This window comes from Mustela lutreola, chromosome 1 (assembly GCF_030435805.1).
Source record: "Mustela lutreola isolate mMusLut2 chromosome 1, mMusLut2.pri, whole genome shotgun sequence".
Taxonomy (NCBI): Eukaryota; Metazoa; Chordata; class Mammalia; order Carnivora; family Mustelidae; genus Mustela; species Mustela lutreola.
The window spans coordinates 182,821,871-182,844,226 of record NC_081290.1 but is presented as its reverse complement, the minus strand read 5'-3'; the positions used below and the strand labels follow the sequence as shown (position 1 = coordinate 182,844,226).

General features: G+C 41.6%; 1 protein-coding gene across 4 annotated transcripts in view; it reads left to right on the top strand.

The window, feature by feature from the left end:
* The first annotated feature begins 1,505 nt into the window (after nucleotides 1-1,505).
* ARHGAP20 (Rho GTPase activating protein 20) overlaps nucleotides 1,506-22,356 on the top strand; it is a 130,300-nt gene continuing 109,449 nt past the window's right edge. The window contains exons 1-2 of one of the 4 annotated variants that reach the window (XM_059179980.1): nucleotides 1,506-1,681; nucleotides 20,968-21,050. In XM_059179980.1, coding sequence (XP_059035963.1) covers nucleotides 20,971-21,050 — 80 coding nt within the window. In that variant the 5' untranslated portion in view covers nucleotides 1,506-1,681; nucleotides 20,968-20,970. Of the gene's footprint in view, nucleotides 1,682-1,876; nucleotides 2,183-2,547; nucleotides 2,638-3,334; nucleotides 3,469-20,967; nucleotides 21,051-22,356 lie in introns of those variants that run through there. The other 3 variants (XM_059179966.1, XM_059179989.1, XM_059179973.1) reach the window with 3 other exon arrangements.

The following is a 22,356-nucleotide window of genomic DNA, read 5'->3' as shown; positions in this document are numbered from 1 at the left end:
AACAATCCAAGCCTGGCCCTTCTGGACTAATCTCATATCCTTTTTGTGTCTCGTTCATTCATTTAATCAACATTTATTGTGCCAGACACTGCTCTAGACACCTGAGATACAACAGTAAACAACAATAACAAAAAGATTTCTGACCACTGGAAGATAGGCAGATAATAAACACTAAAGATAATAAGTTAATTACATGAAATATTAAAAGGAGATAAGTATTATTGAAATTTAAAAAATGAACCAGTGTAAGGAAACTGGGATTGTCCATTCATGATAGGAAACATAATAATACCATGATTTCAGCACAGATGAAAGGAACTGCAAAGCTGTCTGCAGTACAAAATCCTTGGTAAACTCTATAGTGGATACAAAGTCCTCTCATGACACATGGGTCTAAGCTTCAGAAAGAGAGCTACCCCTGAAAAATTGCATCTGTGCACCCATATATATATATATACATATATATATATATATAAACAATTTATAAATGTGTGTATATATATTATATAAACCAAGATTTTTACAGCCTATGTAAGTTTGTTTTGAACAATGTGATATGGACAAGGCTTAAAATGGGCTGAGACATTTTCTCCCCATTACTTCCACAATAAACAATGCCAGTGTTTGGGGGTGGGGTGTATGTAAATGTGTGTGTGTGTGTGTGTGTGTGTGTGTGTGTGTTTTGGATAGCATCCCCTGCTTGGAACAGAGCCAGCCAGAGCCCTATTCTTCTACAACCTGTCTTGATAACAGCCCAACCCCACAGGAACCTCAATTAAAAAAAGAAAAATCACAAAAACAAACAAACCTCCTTCAACAACATAGTATCATGGAATGGTGTGTCCTTCCTCGCTAATCCACCCTTCATGTAGTCCTGACTCCAAGGGAAGAATGCCACCTACCGAATCATCCGCACCAGTCAGTCGGTCCTGCAAAGTGCAACCCTCGACTCGCCCGGGGTTGGCTCCAAATCCCCTCCCTCTGATTATTCTCTGGCTTTAAAAAAATTTGCCACTATTTGGGCTGTCAGGAAGTTATGCTCTCGGTGCAGATATCTGATAAACACTTCCACATATTGTAGCCTTCTCAATGGCAAAGCCAAATTTCAGGGTCCTCTCTCTTGCCTGCATTTTCCTTAATTGCTCTTTGACGTTTGGAATGCCCGTGTCTTTGCAGCCGCAGACAGCGGAAACTGCTGGTGCAAATTGTGCCGAGGCTGCTGACCTGCGGCTGCAGAAGCCAAGGAGGGCTACCCCAACACGCTAACGTTCAGGATTGCTCAAGAGGTCAGGCGGTGCTGGGGGCTTCCCAATGTGCACAGCCGCGGCACCCTGCGATGTGCAGCTCCAACCCGAGACCTCGGGAGTGGGGGCTGAGGGGCCGGGGGTGGGGAGTGGGAACGCGGTCCGGGGTCGGCGGGACCCCTCTGCAGTCCACTGAAAGCGAGGCAGGAATCACCGCAACTACCCGGTTCCGGCTGAGGTCGCCGCGACTGCGCCGCCGCACGCGCTGCCGCGTCGCCGTCCCCCGCGGGCGCAGCGCTGGCAGGGATGGGGCCGGGTGCGCGTGGGCTGGGCGGCTGGAGAGGCGCGCGACCATGCCCTAGAGGCCCCCGTTCGTGACACGGGCCGGTGAGCTCCTGCGGGCTGGGCCTGCCTGCCCGGAGTCGCAGGCTGGCAAGGTCAGTCGGTCGCCTGTTCCCCAGCAGATCTCTGCAAGCAGAGAAATACGGCGGGCCCTGCGCGCCGCAGTCCGAGGAAACCGCTAGGAGCGCCGCGGCCCGAGGACGGCGGCCGGGGGCGGGTCCCGGCGCGGGGCGCCCGGCGCGGAGGGGGCGGGCCCGAGGCGGGGCGGGCCGAGGCGCGGACGGGCAGTCGCCGCCGCAATCGCCTGCAGCCCGCGGTGCCGAGCACAGCTGCGGTGCATGGCCCCGACGGGAGGCGCGCCGGCAGCCCGGCTCCCTGCCTGAGCGCGACAGCCGCCTCGGGCCCACGCGTCCTCGCCCCGCCGGCAGGCGTCCCGCGGACATGACCGCGTAGCCTCCTCCTGGGCTGGGATTTGAGGGAAAGTCTTCTTCATGGAAGCGATGTCCCCCCAGCAGGAGACTCTAGGGGGGCAGCCGGGGCGCTCCTCTTCTTTGACAGGCGTGTCTCGGATCGCGGGAGGCCCCGGCACCAAAAAGGTGAGGACGTTGAGCGGCGCCCTGCGCCCGCCGCAGCCGCCCCACTCCCCGCGCGCGCCCTCCGCGCCGCCACCGCCGCGCACGAGCCGGCTGCCTCGGGAATTAACGCTCGAGGCTCGCGGCCCGCAGGCGAGTTCTGGGACGTTCCCGCCTTCCCCGCCCTTACGGCGCCGCGGTCCCCCAAGTCACCCCGAGACCCCCGGGTTTCGCGTCCAGAGTTGCAAACGCTCTCGGAGCGGCCCGCACAGGCTCCCTCTCCCTGTCTTCATCCGCCGCGGGACCCGCGGCCGGGCTCCTCCTTCAGTCGGGGCGCGCGGGCGGACACTGGGGCCTCGCCTTTCCCCGGCACCCCCTCCCCCGAGGACCCCCGGGTGCTCACCGTCTGCGGACAGGGTCACCTCCCAGTCGTCAGGGCCCGTGGCGTCGGCCGGGACGGGCACCCCGCGCTGAGGAAGGTAGGCGGGCGGGCTGCGGCGCTCGGCCTCTCACCTGGACGCTGAGGCGCGGCCGCTCCGCGGTTTTTTTTCTGGTGGGGTGGGGCGGGGGAGGTTCCTGCGCCGACTGGGCGCTTCCGCCACGACTCCGGGGGCTAGGAGGTGGCGGTCAGCCTCGCAGGTGTGCTCGGGATGCTCACGGTCCATCCCGCAGGGGCACGGAGGTTTGGTGGAGCTGGAACCGGGCTGGGCGGGGCCGTGGACTGCGGTGGAGGGTCGCGGGGGCCGGGCACAGGAGCCTTCGCCCTGCGGGGTCCCCTGGTCCACCCAGGCCGCGGCGGGGTCGGAGAGGGGCCCGGGCGTGGGGCATGGGGCGCCGAGCGTGACCTGTCAGAGCCGGGAGCGGGGACGCTGGCGACAACTTGTAGCGTTCCGTCCGGGTGCACACGGCCGCGGTGCGGCGTGCTGGTGCGGACCGGGCCGGGCGTCTTGGAAAGGGTCCCCTGGGCCAGTGCACGTGGCCGAGAGCCGCCGGCCTCTGCAGTCCTGCTGTCTGCCGGCGGCATTTGGGGCTTTCTGGCCGTGTCCACTCCTCCTCCACCCATTCACCCACCCACCCCCTGACCTTCTGCTATTTGGCCCCCCCTTTTTTTTTTGCCCTATATCCTGGTGGTGCCCCTCCAGTTTCACTGGAAACAAATTGGGATTAGAGGGATCACCGAACTCTTCCCTAAGAAATGTCTGGAGGCGCCGCGTTTGTGTCATGAGAACCTGATGATGGTCCAGACCTCACAGCCTTTCATGCTTCTGCGCACCAGGATCCTGGGTTGGCGAGAGGTCATTTGAGGAGAGGTGAGATGGTGCTTGGAGTACAGAAGGGAATGGGCGCTCCACGGGATCTTGACCCTGTCGCGGGGCCACCTAGGGGTGCCCGTGCACTTGGTGATAGATGGACTGAAGTGCTGGCCGGCCATTGATGTATTGAGGCTGTGGTGTGTCCTTGTCGCTTTTTCCCTTCTGAGATGAGATGCAGGGATAGCTCTGTGTGTGTGTGTGTGTGTGTGTGCGAGCAAGCGAGAGAGAGAGAATTCATCCAGCTAGTGCCACATTCGGGAAGGTAAATGAATGTTCAGAGTAATTGACACAGACTTGAAAGCATTTTTCTATTCCTGTAAACTTAAGGAATTGGGAAAAATCAAAGATTGATATTCCTGGGCAGTTCTCTTACTAAAGGAAATTAAGCATGCTGGCAAAGGACATTTGAGTAGCTTGATCATTTATCAAGTAGTACTTGTCCAATAAATGAAAGATTGCCTCCCATCTTAAGCCATTGTCCTTAAGATGCTGTCCTTCATTATACATCTTAATGGGCTGTCACATTATCAAGTCTTTTCCTTCCTTCCTCCCTCTCTTCTTTCCCTCCTTCCTTCTTTCCCTTCTCTTTATCTCTTTCTTTCTTTCTTTTCAAAGGAAATAGATTTTGCCAATCTGGGCATTCTGTAGCTTTTTACTACCTTTGGGGCAAAGACGAGGTTGAAGAACTGCTTTCTTTTAATATTTTTTTAGATAAAAGTGCATCTCTCTCATTTTAAATATTAGCAGGCATGCCTTGATTTCAGACCTCCATATTAGGAATAGAAAGTAATTATAATAAAAAATATTTCCAAACTGTAGTTCATGGAATCATTGCCATTTACACTTTTACGGACACTAGTCTTCAGGTAAGCCAAATACTCAACAGACTCATCTTTATGTTCTGTTTTGCCCTTTTGGTGTTTGGTAGTTTTACTGAGTCATGAGACTTATTTCTTAAAAAGTCTATTGTGTGATTGTACTGTATGTTATAGTGTTAATTACCAAGGTATAGATCAATGTTGTTTAAATTGCCAGTTACAATCAAAATTATAAAAAAATTAAATAGAAAAATAAATCCTAGCAAATGAGTAATAGTGAGAACAATTTTGTATTACTTCTTTTTCTCTGTTTCATATATGTATTTTGGTAGTGATATAAAACGTGGTTGTTTTTTTTTTTTTTTTCTGAATGATCTGAATTTTTAAAGACAAGTTTATTGGCCAGTTCACTATATGGAGTCAGTTCATCTGGCTTTTAGTTCTAGTTCTATTACTATCTTGATGATCTTGAGGAAATCACTTGACCTGTTTCAGTTTCCTCATTTGTAAAATGGGAATCAGAGGGATAATGCTGCAGAAAGTGCTTTGAAAAGTATATAGATGACCATTACTTCTTTCATTCTATGAAACAAGGTGATCCTTAATTTAAAAAAAAAAAAAGCAAAACAGTAGCATCTTTCAAGCTAGTCATGCTGAGAGACTGTTAATCCAGTGGTACCACCATTGCCTCTACTGTAGTTCATATTCCCAGAAATTACTGTTAAAGAGGCAATTGCATGCAATGTGGTGAAATTTGGAGTGCAATGACCCATGTTCAAATCTTCACTGTGTTGGTCCTATTTTTCTGACCATAACCTTAACCTTCAGTTTCCTATTTCTAAAATGAATGTAATAGTAGTACCTATCTATTCAAGATTGTTGGGAGTACTAAATGTGAAATTGAGTGAATACCGACATATAATATGCACTCAGTAAGTATTAGCTCTTACTGTTAGTAGTTTCTCCCATATTTGTGGTTCATACTGTTGTTCCACTTGTTCAAGCTAAAATCTGGGATTCATTTTTGACTCCTTCATTTCTTCACTCTACCACAACCGTCAGAAAGGCCGGTCAACTATTCACAACATAACTTTAATTTCTCCACTTCCTCTCTACTGCTGCCACTGTAACCTAAGCCAGCCCACCACCATCTCTCACTTGTAACTTTCCAGAAACTCCCTAACTTGCTAACACTTTTCTTGCTCTTCCCTGGCCCAGTTTCCACTTAGCAGCACCAGAGTGATCTGTAAAAATGTAAACTGATCATATTGCTGTCTTCCTTAAAATCCTATAGTGACTTTCTGTCATACTTAGATAAAATTCAGATGCCTTTTCTTAGCCTTCTCTATTTCTCCCATCTTATCTACCTTTTCCACCTTGTGTATTCTCCAGCCACATGGGCCTTGGGTCTTCTGATTCACTCCTATTCTGAGGCCTTGGGTGTTGCTCTTCCCTTGGCTTCTGCCACAGGTCTTTGCAGTGTTGTCTCACTCATGTTCAGATGTCTGGTCCTCTCAGAGGGCTGTCCTGACTACCGAAGTGGAAGTTGCTGCCCTCAGTCATGCTCCATACCTCTGTTTTATTTTCATCTTAGCATTCATCCTTGCCTCTTTTTTTTATTTACTTCTCATGTGAGCTGAACCCTTTGGCAGATTGTGAAAACCGTGAGAATTGGGATCTTATCTTCTGTATTGTTGAAGGCTGCCTCTCTAGTGCTTAAGACAGTGCATATGTGAGGTACTCAATAAACACTGGTTTGGTTATATAGCAGTGAACAGGACAGATATAGTCTGTGTTCAGAGTGTTTGATTTAGACCAGAATCAGCAAAAGGGCCAGATAGTAAATAATCTAGGTTTGTAGACCATAAGGTCTCTATTGCAACTACCTACTTTGCCCTAATAGCTGTACCAACCACTGACAGTATGTAAATGGCGGGCATAACTGTGTTCCAGTAAAACTGGATTTAGAAAAATAGGCAGTGTGGTCCCTGGCATATAGTTTGCCTACACCCTAGTTTAGAGCATTGCTGCTTACTAGAACTTTCTGTGCTGATAGTACTGCTCTTTATCTACAATGTCCAGTCTGATAACCACTAGCTACATGTGGCTGTTGAGCCCTTGTCATGTGGCTGTATAAGTGAGAAACAAAAACATTTTGAACAGCTCCACTGAGGTATAATTGACATGCAGGAAACTGTATATATTTGAGGTCTAGAAATCTGTAAGCTTTGGCACATGTATACACTTACGAAACCATCGCAGTCAAGAGAATGAACATACTTATAATCTCCCAAAGTTTATGTCCCTTGCGAATCGCTTGGTTTATTCCCCATTCCTAGTCAACCATTCGTCTGTTTTCTGTCACTGTAGATTATTTTGCATTCTCAAGAATTATGTATCAATAGAATCATACTATGTATTTTTTTCTAACATCTTTAATTCAATATAATTATTTTAAGATTCATTCATGTTTTTGCATCCATCAGTGGTTCATTTCATAGCTGAGTAGTATTCCATCATGCAGAGAAGCCACAGTTTGTTTATCCATTCACCTATTAGTGGATATTTGGGTTGTTTCCAGGTTTTGGCTACTACACATAAAGTTGCTGTGAACATTCATGTATAAGTCTTTGTATGGACCTTTGCTTTCATATCTTTTGGGTAAACACTTAGAGGTTGAATGGCTGGGTCCTATTTTAGCCGTAAATTTAACTTTTTAAGAAACTACCCAGTTGTTTTCCAAAGTGGTTTTACATGCTTACCAACAGTGTATAAGAGTCCAATTTCTCCACATCTTCACCCACACTTGTTATCTTTTTGATTCTAGCCATCTTAGAGGGAATAATATGGTATTTCACTGTGGCTTTGATTTGCATTTTCCTAATGACTCGTGATGTTGAGCATCTTTTTATGTGCTTATCGTCCATGTGTTATGTTTAGTGAAGTTCCTATTCAAATATTTTGCCCAAATTTAGTTGGATTATTAGTTTTTATATTATTGAGTTTTGAGAGTTATTTATGTATTCTGATTCAAGTTCTTTATCATATACATGGTTTACAAATGTTTTCTCCCATTACATGGCTGCTCATTTTATTCTTTTAACAGTGTTTTTCAAGGAACAGAGTTCTCAATTTTGATGAAATCCAATTCATCATTTTTTTCCTGTAATTTTACTTCATTATAGTTTATTTGAATATAAATTTAAGTTGCCACACGTGTCTCTTGGATACTATACTGGACAGTACAGGTTGAGAGAAAGAGACAAAAGCAATAATAACAAGGATTAATAAATGGTGATAACTATTATTAAAAAAACAAACATGGAGATGGAGTTAGGCCACTCTGGCATTAAGGTTTCAGGGAAGGCCTCTTCTAAGTGAGGCTTTACTCTTTTATGAGTGAAAACAAGATGCTATAAAAAGATTTCAAGAAGTAGGAACAATTATTCAAAGATCCTGTGGTAAGAGAGAACATGATATGTTGGAGGAGCCAGTGCGTAGAGGCTGTCTAAGAAGCTATTCTCTTTATTTTGTAGCCACATTTAGTATTTTAACCTGAAACAGAATCACCTACCTGGTTCATCCACATTTATTCGCTAGTCAGATGATTTGATTATTTCTAGAAATCAGGATTTTCTGTCACTTAGGCTCTTCAGAATAATATACAATAGGTTTATATAGTAATTTCTAAAAATGTGGTTCTAAAAGATAATAGGAACATATAGATAATGCTTCTGGATGATGCTGGAGAGAATTCTGGATTAATCCTTCTGGTTAATGCATCCTTGAGGATATCCACATTTGGATAGAAGAATTTTTATAAAATGAAATGGAAGCACATATTATAGTAATTTTGATTAGGGATCATTTGTGTCATACTCAAGCACTCTGACCCTTTGGTCTCCATACTAGTTGAAAATTTCTTGAATAAGATGGTTGTTGGGATAGGGAAGAAAGACTTACAGGCACAGAAATGGGATTTTAAAATAGCTCCAACATTAAAATGTAGCAGCTGTTGTTGAACACTTCATTCTGTCTTGTCTTTCTGCATTCTCTGGGTCCAAATCTGTTTATAGCAGCTCATGGTAGATCACCCCCAAGAGCCAACTTTGGCCACATGTTGTGTGTCTTATGCTGGGGTTTGAATGAAACATCTTGGTGAGTAAGCTTTAGTTTTACTCTAGAATACTGGGAAAATATTATGCCTGTGGATAAACCAATATTTTCCTGGATTCTTTCCTTGTGTTATTCACAAAGTGAATTGATAAAATCAGGTACATTATTTGTTTTGTCTCAGAGGAGTCTGAAATTACCAAAATCTGAATTAGATTCATCAGAAATCTCCTCTGTTATCACTGGTGTGATCCCCAAACTTGTGAGTGTACTTTGTTTCTTTGTCTGTAAAATGGTGGTGATAATCCATATCTTGTATAATTCACAAGTTGTTTCTTATGGGTCAGAAGAACAAAGTATATTCTGCACTCATAGGTACAGAAGCCAATTAGTTATCTTTTACCAGGTGAAAGGAGGTGTAAAGCAGTAAAGAGTTTTATTTCTTTGAATTTGATAAGAGAACATTTACATGCAAATGAATGGATGCTGTCTGTCTCATTCAGCTCAGGCTGCCATAACAGAATGCCCTAAATTGGATGGTTTAAACATCAGACATTGATGTCTTACAGTTCTGGAGGCTGTGGATTCCTATGATCGGGGCTGCCAGCCAGATCAGTTTCTGCTTGAGGGTTCACTTGGCTTGTGGTTGGTGTCTTCTTTCTGTGTCTCTATGGGAGTGGGAGGAGAAGCAGGAAAAGGAGAAGAGAGGGAGAGAGGTAGAGAGGTAGAGATGGAGCTAGATACTTCTGTTCTCTTATAAAGGCACTAATCTCATCATAGGGGCCTCACTCTCATGACCTCATGCAAACCTAAATCACCTCCCAAAGACCCCCACCTCCTAATACCATGCATTGGAAATTAGACCTTCAGCATATGAATTTGGGGGGCATAGACATCAGTCCATAATACTGTGCTTCAAAGTAGTCATCCTTGAAGGTAATAAATACCAAATAAGATAGAAACTTGAATAGAAAAATAAGAATTTAATGTTTATAATTTACAGGATAATAAAAAGAAATTTTAAAGCCTCTTTAAGTGAATACCTAACTATATATAATACACATCAGTTATATGAGGTAAGTATTATTAAGTTATTTCTACAGAAAAGGGACTGAGCCCTGCGAAGGCCACATGTAATAAACAGTAAAGCTAGAATTTTGACCAGATCTTCCAACGCTATTTCTTCCAACTATTTATAACATAAGGTATAATAGAGAGTAGGATTGAATTCCATATAACCAGCTGAGAAAAGCACATTTGAGAGGTTTTTCTCCTGAGAGGTAATTTTCTTCTTTGGAGAGCAGAATCTCTACTTTCTCCATCTACCATTGAATGATAGGTTCACAGCTGCCATTAGGTAAATTTTAGGTAACTGCCTTAGTCAGGGTTCTCCAGAGAAACAGATCAATGACAGTCCTGTGATCTGTCATCTGTAAGTTGAAGACCCAGGAAAGCTGGTCATTCAGTTCACCCCCAGCTTTTCCTGAGGAAAGATGAGATGAGATGTCCCAGCTCAACAGTGAGGCAGGAAAAAAGGGGCAAATTTCTCCTTCCTCCACTCTGTTCTGTGAAGGCACTCAAGAGATTGACTGATGCCTACCCGCTTTGGGGAGGACCATCTGCCTTATTAAATCCAGTGATATAAATGGTAATGTCATCCAGAAATACCTCACAGACACACCTAGAAATGTTTAATCTGGGCACCTTGTGGACAGCCATGTTGATCAATAAAATTAATCATCACAGTAAATATTAACTAATAGTGACAATAAATGACACAATAATTGGTCTGATTACCTTGGAAATGTGTGACTTTTATGCCTTAGTATCTGTCATTTTCAGAACTTTTATATAAGACACTCATCATACTTCTGGAGTTCCTTAGCGAGGTCTGCTTTCCAGGCTGATACGTCAGAAAGGCTGCTGTCAGAAAGCTCAGCATCTTCTACAAACTTACAGAATTGTATTTCAAAGTTACATGTGGGTGCATTGAATTCTGTGCTCTCTGGACAGTCACATGTTTGGCACACCCCATTGAAACTCTCTCAATTCAGAAAACATTTTATGTCATGAATCCTGAGTGTAGGGAAAAACTCTTGTTTCCATAGTTATTTTTACTTACAATGTGAACACAACAGTGCGTCTTAACATGGCAAAAGAAAAATTAATTTATGACTCTTAACATTCATGTGTTAGAATAATTTTTTTTAATCTTATTTATTTGACAGAGAGATACACTGAGAGAGGGAACATAAGCAGGGGGAGTGGGAGAAGGAGAAGCAGGCTTTCCGTGGAGCAGGGAGCCCAATGTGGGGCTCCATCCTAGGACCCTGGGATCATGACCAGAGCTGAAGGCAAACGCTTAACAACTGAGCCACCAGGAACCCCTAAATTGTATTTTTTATAAAACAAAACTTAAGGACAACCTTATTTTTACACATTTGTATAAAAATTAATTATCAATTTAAAGTAAAATAGTTAAAATAGAGAACTGCAACTTAGAGACTGAAAATTCACAAGTCACAGATACTAAATAGTGCACTTGTTGCTCTTGGTTCCAAGTGAAGATGTCTGTGAAACAATCTGTCTCTCTGATTTCGCCATTGTCCCAGGTTATGACTCAGGGAAAGGTCTGCAGGACAAAAGGTGGACCATATTCAGAAGGCAGTTCCTGCCTCCCCTCCCCCACAGTGTTCCGTAGACTGGGAGAGGTGACACAGCTTGATGGCACCTACAGTAAAGGAGACTTCAGTAACTGAGGTGTCTGAATCTTTTCAAAGTTCTTATCTTGCCATCCAGGACTTGTGGCTGTTCTTTTCAAAGTAAAGACATCTTTAGAACAACTCAACAAAAATATGTGATTATAAAGCTTGCCTTCCTAGAAGGTATTAGTAGCTGAAAATATACTAAATTTCAATTTAAATGGCCACTAATAAGGTCTGTAAACTAAAATATCACAGAAATAAATGGATATATAACTAACACAAAGTTTATGTATGTCTATGTATACGCACTGACACGTACATACACTTGTATACACAGTGCTTGAAGAAATGTATGTGTATTTTGTTACTGTGATTCATTGGAGTTTCATGACTAGTACCTCTCTCATCCCCAGAGCATTTGGCAAAAACCTCTGTTATGGACTGAATGTGCCCTCTCTGCAAACTCATGCTGAAGTCCTGATGCCCTGGGTTAGATGAGGTCATGAGGGCAGAATCCCCATGGTCAGATTAGTGCCCTTAAAAGAGACCAGAGAGCTTACTTGCTCTTCTGTCTCTATCCCCCATGTGAGGAGGATACAGCTGGCAGGCAGCTGGCTACAGATGCGAAAGGTCTCACCAAGAACTGAATCTGCTGCCACCTTAACTTTGGACTTGCCAGCCTCCAAAACTGTGAATACCAGGTGTCTAGATGTCTGTGGTTTGGTTTGCACAGTCTGTTTCTTATGGTAGCCGGGGCGCACTACCTCTGAAAGACAGTTTCATCGAGGGGAAAGCTTGCTGTCCCACTTGGTATCCTAAATGTCGGAGATCTCAGGGCCTGTGCGCACAGAGCCCGCAGGCTAGATGCTCAGTTTTGTACTGGCAACGGCAGCCATTTCTGAAGCAGCTTTGGATGGGGGTGAGGGTTAGCCTTTGTTTACTTACAGAGAATTTAGCTTCAGTGTGGGAGGCTTGAAAGGGAGCAGAGGAAACTGCCTTCTGTCAGCCACCAATAACGGGGCTTGCAGGCAACACAGCCCAGTTTATTTTATAATTTTGTTTCAGTCTGAATTTCTTTATCTAGGACAAGTTTAGATTAGGAACATCCGACCAACAGCAGAAACAGTCCTATCAGCACTGTGTGTTGGTGGCGTGCTGAGCAGCCTTGACCTCTTTTTGACAGACAGCTGTCACATGGCACAACTGAAAGGTAAAACCTATTTCTGGATGTTTGGTCACTTGTGTGCAGACACTGAAAATGGAACTCGTGTGTACCCACATCAGCTCACATTTCAAAGATGTGGAAAACCCAGCTGCTCTGTGGCCTTTTGCTTTCCTTGTGTACCTGGATCCTAATTTATACCTAGGAGAGAATCTGTATTTCCTCTTCTACCCCTACATTGACCCTCTGAAACCTCAGCTTTGGCAGTAGTCTTTGCTAGGTTGGACTACATCTGAATCGGGATAGATGTGGGCCTGTTTTGCATTCCCATTTTATACATTGGTTTTTACCCTTATGGCTCCTGAGTTTGATGATCATACCCTTCCCCTCTGCATGAGGAAGGTGAGAGGGTGCTGCAAGGCAGAGCTTCCCAACCATTAGAGATGTCTCTGCTACAGTCACCCCCTCAGCTGCTAGGCAGGTAGGCAGCTACCAGGGCAGCCAGAGAGCCTCTGTTTAGCAGAGTGTGCCGTGGATGTGTAAATCCCATCGCCTTGTCTAGGCCATGATGAGAGTAATGTTATGAAGCCCCACCTTGTAAGGGATAATTAGGGACAGGGCATTGGTGATTGTCCCTGTCTACTCCAGGGTGCTGCTGAAAAGGAATCATGACCAGACATTGAAACTGGGCACTTTGCCAAAGAAGGAAGTCCAGCCAACTTCAAGGCCCACAGTGATACTCCAGAAGCCTGCGCAGGTCAGGTGGAGACAGAGGAACGAAGCATAACGTATAAGGGCAAGTCTGCTCTCCTCGTGTTTGTTTGTGGTCCGTACTTATGCGTTCCAGAGCCTCACTCCATATGTCACACTACTGTGTTGTTTTCCACATAATCTTACTCTGTTCTTTGAGCTAGGTCGGATGGCTCTGTCATCTCACAGAGAGGGTTCAGAAGTGAAGTGCTAGAACCAGGGTGCAGATTTTAGGTCCAGGGCCTCCTAGCCCAGTGCCCGTTCTCCTATGTTACATAGATTCTTGTGTTTATTGTTTTATTTCAAAACGGTTATCTTATAGAAGAAAGACAGACAAAAGTAAAAATATTTCTTTCTTAATCTCAGAAAAGAATTTATATCCTTCTAGTACAGTCTGGTGTGATGACATTTGTGTTAATGAAATGCCCAAATTGATTCTGGATGGGACGATTGTGAGGAAATAGAAGATCAGACACATCCCAGACCAAAGTGACAGTAGTGAGAAGCTTCAGCTCACCCGGTGGCTGAAACTTGGTTGTGACAATAGGGTGCAGAAGGAAGGTGCAAGGCTAAAACTAATTTTCTTGTTTCCTTGCAGAGCCAGTGTCCCTGAAGTATGTCTCCACAAATTAAATACTGCAGATGTTTCAGGAAGACAAGAAAGAAACAGCTTATTGCTTACAAAATTGTATAGACTAGCCACAAAAGGATTAACGGTTAAATTTGAATAAGCTAATTTGTAAATTTGATTAATTTTTTTTTCTAGCCTTGAAAATTGAATTCTATAAAAGCTTTCCTCAAAACCCTCATTTTAATGCTATTCTAATTTTAAATGTTTGGAAGTGACTTCAGTACAGTTTATTTAAATTCAGCTGAAATGCTTAGATGTTTTTCTTCATGAAGTGATTGTAACAGAAGAAAGTATGAAAAATTGCAGTGCACCTGACTTAAATCTTTTATGCTTTTCCTTTCATTTGATAGGCACTCGTTTCCTATAATCTCTTAAAATTAGGAATGACCAGATACAGAATGATTCAGAGGTTCCAAAAATAGTACTGTATCTCTTGGTTAATATGAAGTTAATTTCTAATGAGAGACTACCTACAGGTTGTTATGTAAACAGTGTTTTCTGAGTTGAAAATACAAGACAAAAAATATTTTTCTTCAGTTACCTGTCTACAGTTTCGTTTTCCTACATAGGCACACTCGTATCACCACCTTAAACTCTCAAATATGAGCAGTGTTAATTCACTGACTTAATCCACTGCTACTGAAAATTTACTGTGTGAAAATGGTGAGTCTAGGCCACAGGCGAGGATTGATGGGGATATTACCCAGACCTCTGAGGAATTCAAATGGGGAGCCACACACACATTCATACAAAAACATCATGGACAAAAAGCAAATAATTTTCATTTACTTGTATTGTACCACAATGATTATTATACACATAAAGAAAATTATGACTCTTGGCTATGAGCCAGTTTGCTGGGATGGAACCCAGTGGTTTTGTAGTTTGGTATTTAGCTCTTTATTTTTCTTTTTCACAGCTTTACTGAGATATAATTCACATGGCATGGTATATTCAGAGACTTGTGCATCTGTTGTCACAGTCAATTTCAGAATATTTTCATTACCCAAAAAGAAATGCCACACCCCTTCATTATCATGTCCCAGTCACCTTATCACCCCAAACTCTGGGCAAACACTAATCTGCTTTAAGTTTCTGTAGACTTGTTCACTCTGAATGTTTCATGTAAATGGGACCATAATAACATGCAGTCCTTTGGGACTGACTTCTTTTAATAAGCACAATGTTTTCAAGATTCATCAGTGTTGTTACACATGTCAGTGTGTCTTTTATGGCCAAGTAATTCTCCCTTGTCTGAATATACCACAATGTGTTTGTTCATTCATCAGTTGATGGACATTGGGCTTGTTTTCTACTTTTTAAATCTTATAAATCATGCTGCTGTGAACATTCACATGCATGTTTTTCTCTGGGCATGTGTTCATTTTTCTTGTTTATGTACCTGGGAGGGAATGTAGGATCCTATGTAACTCTATGTTTAGTAATTTGCAGAACTTCTGAACTAGGTCCCAAAGTGACAGCACCATTCGACATTCCCACTAGCAGTTTATGAGAGTTGAGTCAATCTGCGTCTTTGCTGGCACTTCCTGTGTCTTTTTTATTATCGTCATCCTGATGAGTATAAAGTCACATTTCCTGGTTTTGGTTTGCATTTCCCTGATGGCTAATGATGTTGAGCATCTTCTCTTGTGCTTATTGGCCACCTGTATGTCTTCTTTAGAGAACTGTCCATTCAGAGCCTTTGCCCATTTAAAATCTGGCTTATTTATCTTTATTTAATTGCGACAATTCAACAGTAATTCTTTCTGTACAAATATTTTATCAGATCGATGATTTACAGGAATTTTCTTCTATTCTGTGGGTTTTCTTTTTACTTTCCTAATAGCACCCTTTGAAGCATAGAAGTTTTTAATCTTGACTGAGTCCAATTTATATGTTTTTCTTTTTTTTTTTTAAAGATTTTATTTATTTATTTGTCAGAGAGAGAGCGAGTGAGACCGAGCACAGGCAGACAGAGTGGAAGGCAGAGTCAGAGGGAGAAGCAGGCTCCCTGCGGAGCAAGGAGCCTGATGTGGGACTCCATCCCAGGACGCTGGGATCATGACCTGAGCTGAAGGCAGCTGCTTAACCAACTGAGCCACCCAGGCGTCCCCAATTTATATGTTTTTCTTTTGTTGCTTGTGCTTTTGGTGTCATATCTAAGAAACCACTGCCTACTCCAAGGTCACAAATGGTCTGCCTGTGGTTTTTTTTCTAATTTTTTTTAAATTTCAGATCTTGCTTTTAGATCTTTGATTCATGTTGAGTTAATTTTTATATATGGTATGAGATAGGAGTACAACTTCATTCTTTTGCATGTTGATATCCAGGTGTCCCTGCACCATTTGTTGGCAGGTAATTAACTTTAATCGTCAAATGTTTACCTGTAGTTCAAAGTGGTAAATGAGCACTATGTTAGAAGACGTAGTCTGCAGTATACAAGGATGACTCTTCCCCATCCAGTTCCATAGCAATGCTTACATTTCCTTAATAACAGCATTCCAGTGGAGCCCCTGAAAGGTTTGTATGGGGACAGTGATACAGATATGGAGGATAGTGGATTTTAAAATTCACATACACCTTCACTTACTGAGTATATAGTTTGTACCGGGCATCGTACTAGGCTTTGGGAATACAAAGAGATGCTTACTATAGAGCAGAATTCCAGTAAATAACTGTTAAAGGACTGGAGAAAGTTGGAAAGAAGTTACAGTCCCTGCTCTTTAGAAATGGGCAGATAGATAAATAATATAATATGAAATGCTATAACTGAGCCATAATATGCGAAGCAAGTTTGGAACACAGGGAATTGAACACATAATGAATATAACTGATTAAAGAAGAGTCAAAGTGGAAAGCAACTTGGGAATTACCTGGTAATATTCCAGCAATTTTGCCATTATTGAAATATTTTTTAAAAATTAATTACAGGCATTCGGTTCTCATTTTCAATTATGACCTCTGTTTTACTTCTTGGCAGAATAGGACTTTGCCTTTATTACTGAATGTAACTGCAGAAGAGACAGCTTAGAAAATCCAAGATCTAATGACTTTCTTCTGTTCATCTTATACTTCCCTAATAAACTGCTGTTAGTAAAAACACAGCCATTTTTAAAATGTAATCACATTTATTCCCTTTTACACCTTCTTCCAGGGTCCTCTTTATCTTTCCCAATTGGAAATGGAGGGGTAAATAAATGCTACTTCATGTTTGTTTTTAGCTCATATAAAATTCTTGTTTAGTTTTTTGGGCTCTTGAAGACTAGGTAAGTGGTGCAATATCAAGAAAATCATTACCTAAAGTTTAATGCAATTAATTATTTAACCTATTATGTAGTTTGTCAATTTAGGAAAAAATAGATTACTAGGGCACCTGGGTGGCTCAGTTAAGCATTGCATTCTTGATTGGCTCAGGTCATGGTCTCAGGGTTGTGTGATCGAGCCCTGCATCGGGTTCCGCACTAAGCATGGAGCCTGCTTGAGGTTCTCTCTCTCCCTTTCCCTTTGCCCCTCTCCCTTTTCTTCCTCCTCTTTCCCTCTCTTAAAAAAAAAAGAAAAAGAAAAAAGAAGAAGAAAAATAGATGACCTCTTTAAAAATATTCAATTCTAGAATGGCATCTAGTATTTGTGGGGTCATCTAGCTGTGAACATCAAGTATGTCAAGTATGTGGGCATTCTGAAAATTCATACTGTACGTTGTGATTTTTAAGCTAACAACAACAACAACAACAAAAACACTGTTTTAAACCTAGCCTCTGTTCCCTGTGAGGCAAAGAATCATAGTTTTTACTGTCATTGAACAACTGAAATGTGTTGGTGCTAGTATAGGCATAGCCTCAACCTGCCCTGACAAGCTTACATGGTAATCTATTTGTAGAGGAATCAATAGTCTCTTTCTATTTTCAGGTATTGTATTTCACATAGTTGTTATAAACAAAAATGAAAATCCAAGTCTTTATTGCCTGAGAACAGATTCTTTGATAGATACGTGAATTTGTTTTGAAGTCACCATTGCCCCTTTGTTTTGCTATGCTTTTGAACAAAAGAAAGAGTTCTGAATAATTTTAATGAATTGACACCTAAATCTGTTATTAAGCTCCTATTATATTGCCCATGCTTAATACTTCTTTTTCTTTTTCTTTTATTTATTTATTTATTTATTTATTTATTTATTTATTTTTGAGAGAGAGAGACAAAAAGCACTGGGGGGAGGAGTGGAAGCAGGGGTAGAGGCAGAGACAGAATCTTAAGCCGGCTCCACACCCGGTAGGGAGCCCAGCACAGGGCTTGATCTCACCACCCTGAGATCATGACCTGAGCTGAAATCAAGAGTCTGAAGCTTAACCACCAAACCACCCAGGTGCTGCTAAGACTTCTAATTACTTACAAGAAGAATGAATCCTGTGAATATTAAATTGGCACATATAATGTTTATTTTTTTGCATATCTAGGGTAAATCTTTGGTGGACATTTAACATGAGACTATCAGAAATAGAAGGGATGTAAGAGACTGTGCAGTCCAAATTTTCTAATTTTCTAGATTAGAAAATGAAAGTCCAGAGAAGTGACTGAACTGCATTGGGTTGCATATCTCAATAGTGGTGAGACTTACTACAAACAGTAGGATCTCAAATAAAAATAACATTCTTCCAGTTGTTTGATTACATTCTGTTGCCCGTGAATCCTCTAGATGAGGTAGATGCACTCTACATTTGACTCCTCGTACGTCTGATAATTTTGTAACTAAGGAAACATGGTCTAATTACTGTGGATATGGACCCCTGCGTTAGGTGTCCATGAGAAACTCCTATTTTAAAAGCACTTTTACAGAAGAAGATTGGTCACCCTTATTTGATCATTCATTCTCATGTTTAACAGCCAAGGCTCTCAGGAAGATTTCTTTATGTCAAAGGTTTCAACCCATGAATCCCTAAGGAATCCATGTTATGCAGGTCTCTGAACCCCTTGAAATTATGTGTGCAATGTAATTCACAGCTTTTTAAGATTTTTCAGAGAACCACTACCCAAGATCAATGTGGTTTCTCAGTCTACATTTTAGCAACAATTCTTTTTGTGTTCTCTTCCTTGGAAGACACTTTCTATCATCCATATTATGACCTGGCATTAATTTGAAGATTATTTCTCCTTCCAAATGAAGAACTTCAGATCATACTAACTTTTCTCACAGATTCTTCTTTCCCCAACACTTTCAACCCTATTTTGAACATTTCTTTTGAACATTTCTAAATTCTTTGCAAACCTGAAAGGCGAGGAGTGCAGAATTGGAAATCCTGTATGAATGACGCTTCAGTGAGGTGCTTGGTATCAGAGGGTTAGAGGCCACAGAAGCAAGGCTGCTGAGATAGATCCAGGAATGTGGTTCCACTAAGGTAGACTAGGCATACCCTAGTCTAGCTCAAAATGGAGGATAAGGAGCCCGGTAAGACTTAAAGGATTCAGCACCTTTCAAAGTTCAAAGCATAGTAAATAGATGCTGAAAAAAGGGAGTTCAAAGGATTGGAGGTAGGAATCTAGCCCAGATCCAAAAGTGAAACAGAATCCTCCGAATATGTCCCTGTGAACAAATCGCCATCCTTCTGAGGAAAATCAGTCTTTCACTGTTGAGACTCTTCACATGGGGACAGGCCACTGGACCTTGCAGTGCAAGTACTTGTCTCCCAGATTTTCCTTCCTCCCCCTGCCCCCTCTGCAGTCACTCACACTAGCCTCAGAATGGTGGATCAGGAGAGTTATGTTCCCGAGAGATGTGAGTAATGGCAGCAGTGGCAAGGAGCTGGCAATCTGTAATATAGAACGTAGATTACCAAAATCACAGACTTTTCTGGGAATCTGATGAAAACTATGGGATTTCTCTCCAGAAAGAAGGCATAAGGACCCATCGTGTAAACAAGAAAGGTATACAATTTAACCTTCCCTAAAACTTATTCCTGGTGAATTATTCCTGTTTGAGAAGTATGGTATTGTCTATTTCCCACCCATTTACTTCCTATCTTTTATTCATGGTTTATGTAATTGTGTCCATTGCTCTCTGAGCGATACTAAGGAGGTTTGAGCATATAGTTTCCACATGTGAGCCTAAAGATTAAGGTGGGGACAGCAACACTGAGGCAGGACGGTAACTGTGGAAAGATCCTGAGGACATGGTGAATCGGGGGGATAGGAATTGTACCAAAGAAGTCCAGTATCCCTTTCTCACTAGATGATTATTCCCCTGTTCCTGTGCTAGGATCTAGGTTTGATTTTACTAGAAATAGTCCCTTTATGAATAATGTAATGAGGTATACTGATCCTGAACCAGTTAGTTTTCTGTGCCTCCTCCTAAAGCAGCACCCAGTTCCCCGGATGGCTGGCCTAGGCCCTCCGGCGACAGGGGAGGCAGGGGAGACCTCTGGCCAGGATTAGGTGAGAGAATAGAGCAGGAAGGACGGCCACAGCCTGGACGTCACTCCTGCCCATTAAGGAGCAAATTGCTGGTTTCACTCATTAGTTTCCAGCGGCAGGCCCACTGACTCTGTCTAGAATTGTTAAATATGTAAGACTGAATGTAGAGAGTGATTATCTGGATCATCTGAGTTGAATAATTCTCCATTTACCAAAAATTATATAAATACTGTCTGAAACAAAGTTCTTGAATTATAGTTAAGCCTATGTTTATATACCACTAAGAATAAGGAAACAAAAATGGTCTTTTTGTCTTTTTTTTTTTTTAAGTTACAGCCAAAAAAAAAAAAAATCTGTTTGAAAGATGGGATCCCTAAATGTGTAAATATTTAAGTGTATTAAATGTGTAAGAATCTAGTTTCTTTTGCTGTAATGGTTTTATTTTTTTCTTTTTTCTCCCTTTACTTGATCTCTTCAAATCCTGACTTTCCTTGAGGCCTAGTTTGGGGCCTGTCCTGCCTATGAAAAAGAGACAATAGAGCTACTCAGATGGCATTTTGGAGTATAAATGAGATTGTCCAGTCCTGCCTCTGGCAGAGGGGCTGGAACATAGTAAGCAATTTATCTATTAGCTACAGTTGATGCTAATAGGATGCTAATGGCTACTTTTCCCAAATACTCTGATCAACATTTAGCTTCCTCACTCTATGGCCATAAAAAATATTTAAAGCCTTACCACTTTCTGACACTTACTATCCTAATTACAATTTTATGTTATCTCTACAGTGAGATTGCAGACTCTGAGAGGCAAGGGCAGGCAATACAAAATTTGCTGAATTGGTTTCAAAATTGGCACTTACTTGCTTTACAAGTCACATGGTCTTCATTTTGCTTATTTATTTTTTTTCTCAACAGAAAATGAAAACACTTGCAGAAAGGAGGAGGAGTGCCCCATCTCTTATCCTGGATAAAGCCCTACAAAAAAGGCCCAGTACCAAGTAAGTGAATAGCCTTGTTTTACACATTTGGTATGTGCTGTTGTTTTTTATATAAGGTTTTTTGTTTTTTATCAGCACCAAAATTCTCTGTTTAATAATAGAAGACACGACTTCTGTGCTGTTATTTGATAAAGTGTGTATTTTATGTGACTCATAAAACCTTTTAGAGCTGGTCTATATGATCAGTTGCTTTAAAACTAATTTAAAAATCTTCATCTCTTAGTACACAAATGTGCAGGCTATGCATATTGTTGAAGTTTATTTATAGAAACAAGTAGCAATCAGAATACGAAAAGATGAGTTATTTTAACCACCCACATATCTTGATTATGCACAAACTTTAGCTCATTTTTTATCATAAGGTGATACTTGTGCCTGGGTATGAGGTAAAATTTTACCAATTTTAGGTATGAAGAAAGATAACCAAATTGAGATTATAAAAATGGAATGCTGACTTCCTATATGTGTTATTAAATTAATTAGTGAATTAACCGGTCGAATTTGAAGTAGAAAAACAGGCTAGCTTACTGTGGAAATGACCATTTCACCCATTAAGATTAAATACCATTTCAATAGACATTTTAAGTAAGTCTTTCATAATACGCAGAAATTGAATGAGTATTCAGTCATTAACTTATTTATTAATTTTTAAATGGCATTTTAACCAGGAGCAGTTTTTATGTTCAAAGGAATTCTGTGATTATTTTCCTCTAATCTGTAATCCTTTTATATAAAGTGAAATCTTTATCCCCTTTACTTAAAATGAGAGAATACCTGGTATTTCTATGAATGATGTGCTAATTTAACATAAAATCTGTATGAAGGCATGGCGGATTTTTTTCAGTGCCAAAAATAAATTACAGAACCAAATCCCAATCAGTGAAACTTCCAGAGTACTGTGGTCACTCTCTTAGTACTCAGCATGTTCTCAGACTCCGGCAGTTCCCCCACCTGTCCCTAGAAGATACATTAGGCATGGGTTGATCAGGAAATGTAAATTACTTTTAATAGAAGCCTAATCAAAATGTAATTAGGAAGATACTCTTCTTCCAAATAAATAATAATTTTCAGTGCCTATATAAATGACTTCTGGATTATTTGCATTAATTTATCTTTGCCTTAGTGTGGGAAAAAGATAATGGTAATATTTTTACAGTTTGACCTTGATTATCTAGAAAACTCAGGAGTAAGTATTTTTGGGGGGAGGCAGAGAGAGGAGGCAGAATTATTAGTACAACTGTATATATGGATATATTATACATATAAAAATAGCTTTATTATCTACTTTTGAAAAACAGTTTTAGGT